Source organism: Perkinsus marinus (assembly GCF_000006405.1).
Source record: "Perkinsus marinus ATCC 50983 genomic scaffold scf_1104296928054, whole genome shotgun sequence".
NCBI classification, from domain to species: domain Eukaryota; phylum Perkinsozoa; order Perkinsida; family Perkinsidae; genus Perkinsus; species Perkinsus marinus.
In genome coordinates, this window is record NW_003216980.1 from 1 (window position 1) to 1,483 (window position 1,483).

General features: G+C 48.1%; 1 protein-coding gene across 1 annotated transcript; it reads right to left on the reverse strand.

The window, feature by feature from the left end:
* Positions 1-110: 110 nt before the first annotated feature.
* Positions 111-922, reverse strand: Pmar_PMAR026661 (hypothetical protein; the record flags this gene model as incomplete). Its single annotated transcript, XM_002788429.1, has 4 exons — positions 111-243; positions 289-395; positions 704-773; positions 816-922. The coding sequence occupies 4 exons, from the start codon at positions 920-922 to the stop codon at positions 111-113; spliced, it is 417 nt and encodes a 138-aa protein (XP_002788475.1).
* Between the last annotated feature and the right edge of the window lie 561 nt (positions 923-1,483).

Genomic DNA, 1,483 nt, shown 5'->3' on the forward strand with positions numbered 1-1,483 from the left:
TCGGAACGCCAGAGAAGTAGATTTCTCGTAGAGCATTCACGAGGGTCCCACTATCGATAATCTCCCTCGCGCTAAGATCATGCAACAATTTCGATGAAATCATCCCCTCCTCAGCGGTCCTTCCCACCACCCACCTCAATGCCGTTTCCCTCGAGTAAACCACAAAGGCGCATAAGCCGCAATGCTCTCTTCGGATCGACACACGGGCATGCCGGAGCGACAGTATTAACAGTAAGGCCGTACCTACGGACAATCTACCCTCTAGTGCTGAATGAACAGCTATCTCACCAAGTGAACGAGCCCGACTCAGGCTGACACTGTGATAGAGGCTCCATTCCGCGGTTGGGTTGGTAACAAGAGCCAAATAGTGTGCACCCTCCTAGCAGCTGTCTTAACTGAGATGATGAAGACCAAATAACTCCTCCCGCACGCCTGACCAAGCTCTAAAGCTGAGGTAAATCCAGGCTGATGAATTCCACCAGAAGGCACATGGTCAACAATATGAAAATTCTGAGGAATTTTAGGAAAATTCTTATTGGTTTCTGTGCACTTCTACCCGACTCAGTTATGAATCTCTTAACACTCTGCTGAGAAAACCAACATATATCCCTCCAACACTGGGAGTTAAAATAAAATATCAATTTATCAGCTGAGGAGCATATCAGCAACCCGCGCCTTCCTAGATCCCCATGAACGAACCCACCAAGGTGAGGTTCTTCCCAGTTAGTTGTTCAAGCCATGCCGCCGCTATATCGCGCTTTCGACCAGAGTATCTGATAACGATAATCAGAAGCCCACACAGTGTTGCGGCCTACTTAGAGAGATCCTCAGCATCCTTAACGACTAGCGACAGGTTCCGACTATGGACCACCCACGACTCCAAGCGTTGGCTCCAACAGACCTGGGGACGACGAGCTTCCATGAACAACGACAGTGTTGAAAGAACATATGCTCGCTCTCCTCAGCTAAGCCCTAGAGATCTCCATACAAATTCGGCAATAGATGTGTGCAGAAACGAACGAGAATTTCTCAAAGCTCATAATTTCGCATATTTTCCCCCTACCACTCTCCAACGAGGTTTTCGGAGAATAAGCGTCGCCTTATGCATAAATACAGCGTCTCAATGTCGGAGGATATGCATGTGGTCAACTGTGAGATTTCTGATGAAATTTTGGTGAATTCTCATTGCTTTTTCTACACTTCTACCCGAATCCGTATCATACGAGCTTAGAAGTTTCCTCGAATATCAATAGAGTTTACACACGAGTCGTATGTGAGGGTGTTCAAGCAAACTACTGCTGTGAACTTACAGCCACATCGTCGCCCTCTGGACATTCCTTCATATACAACCGCGTCGGCCGGGACCCCAACCTCCCAACCACACGATTCATGACGGTCATAAAGCTAACATCTGTGTGGTGATGATGATCCGGCGTGGACGACTGAGGCACAACTCACTCTTGCTCACATCGGCATTGGTCGG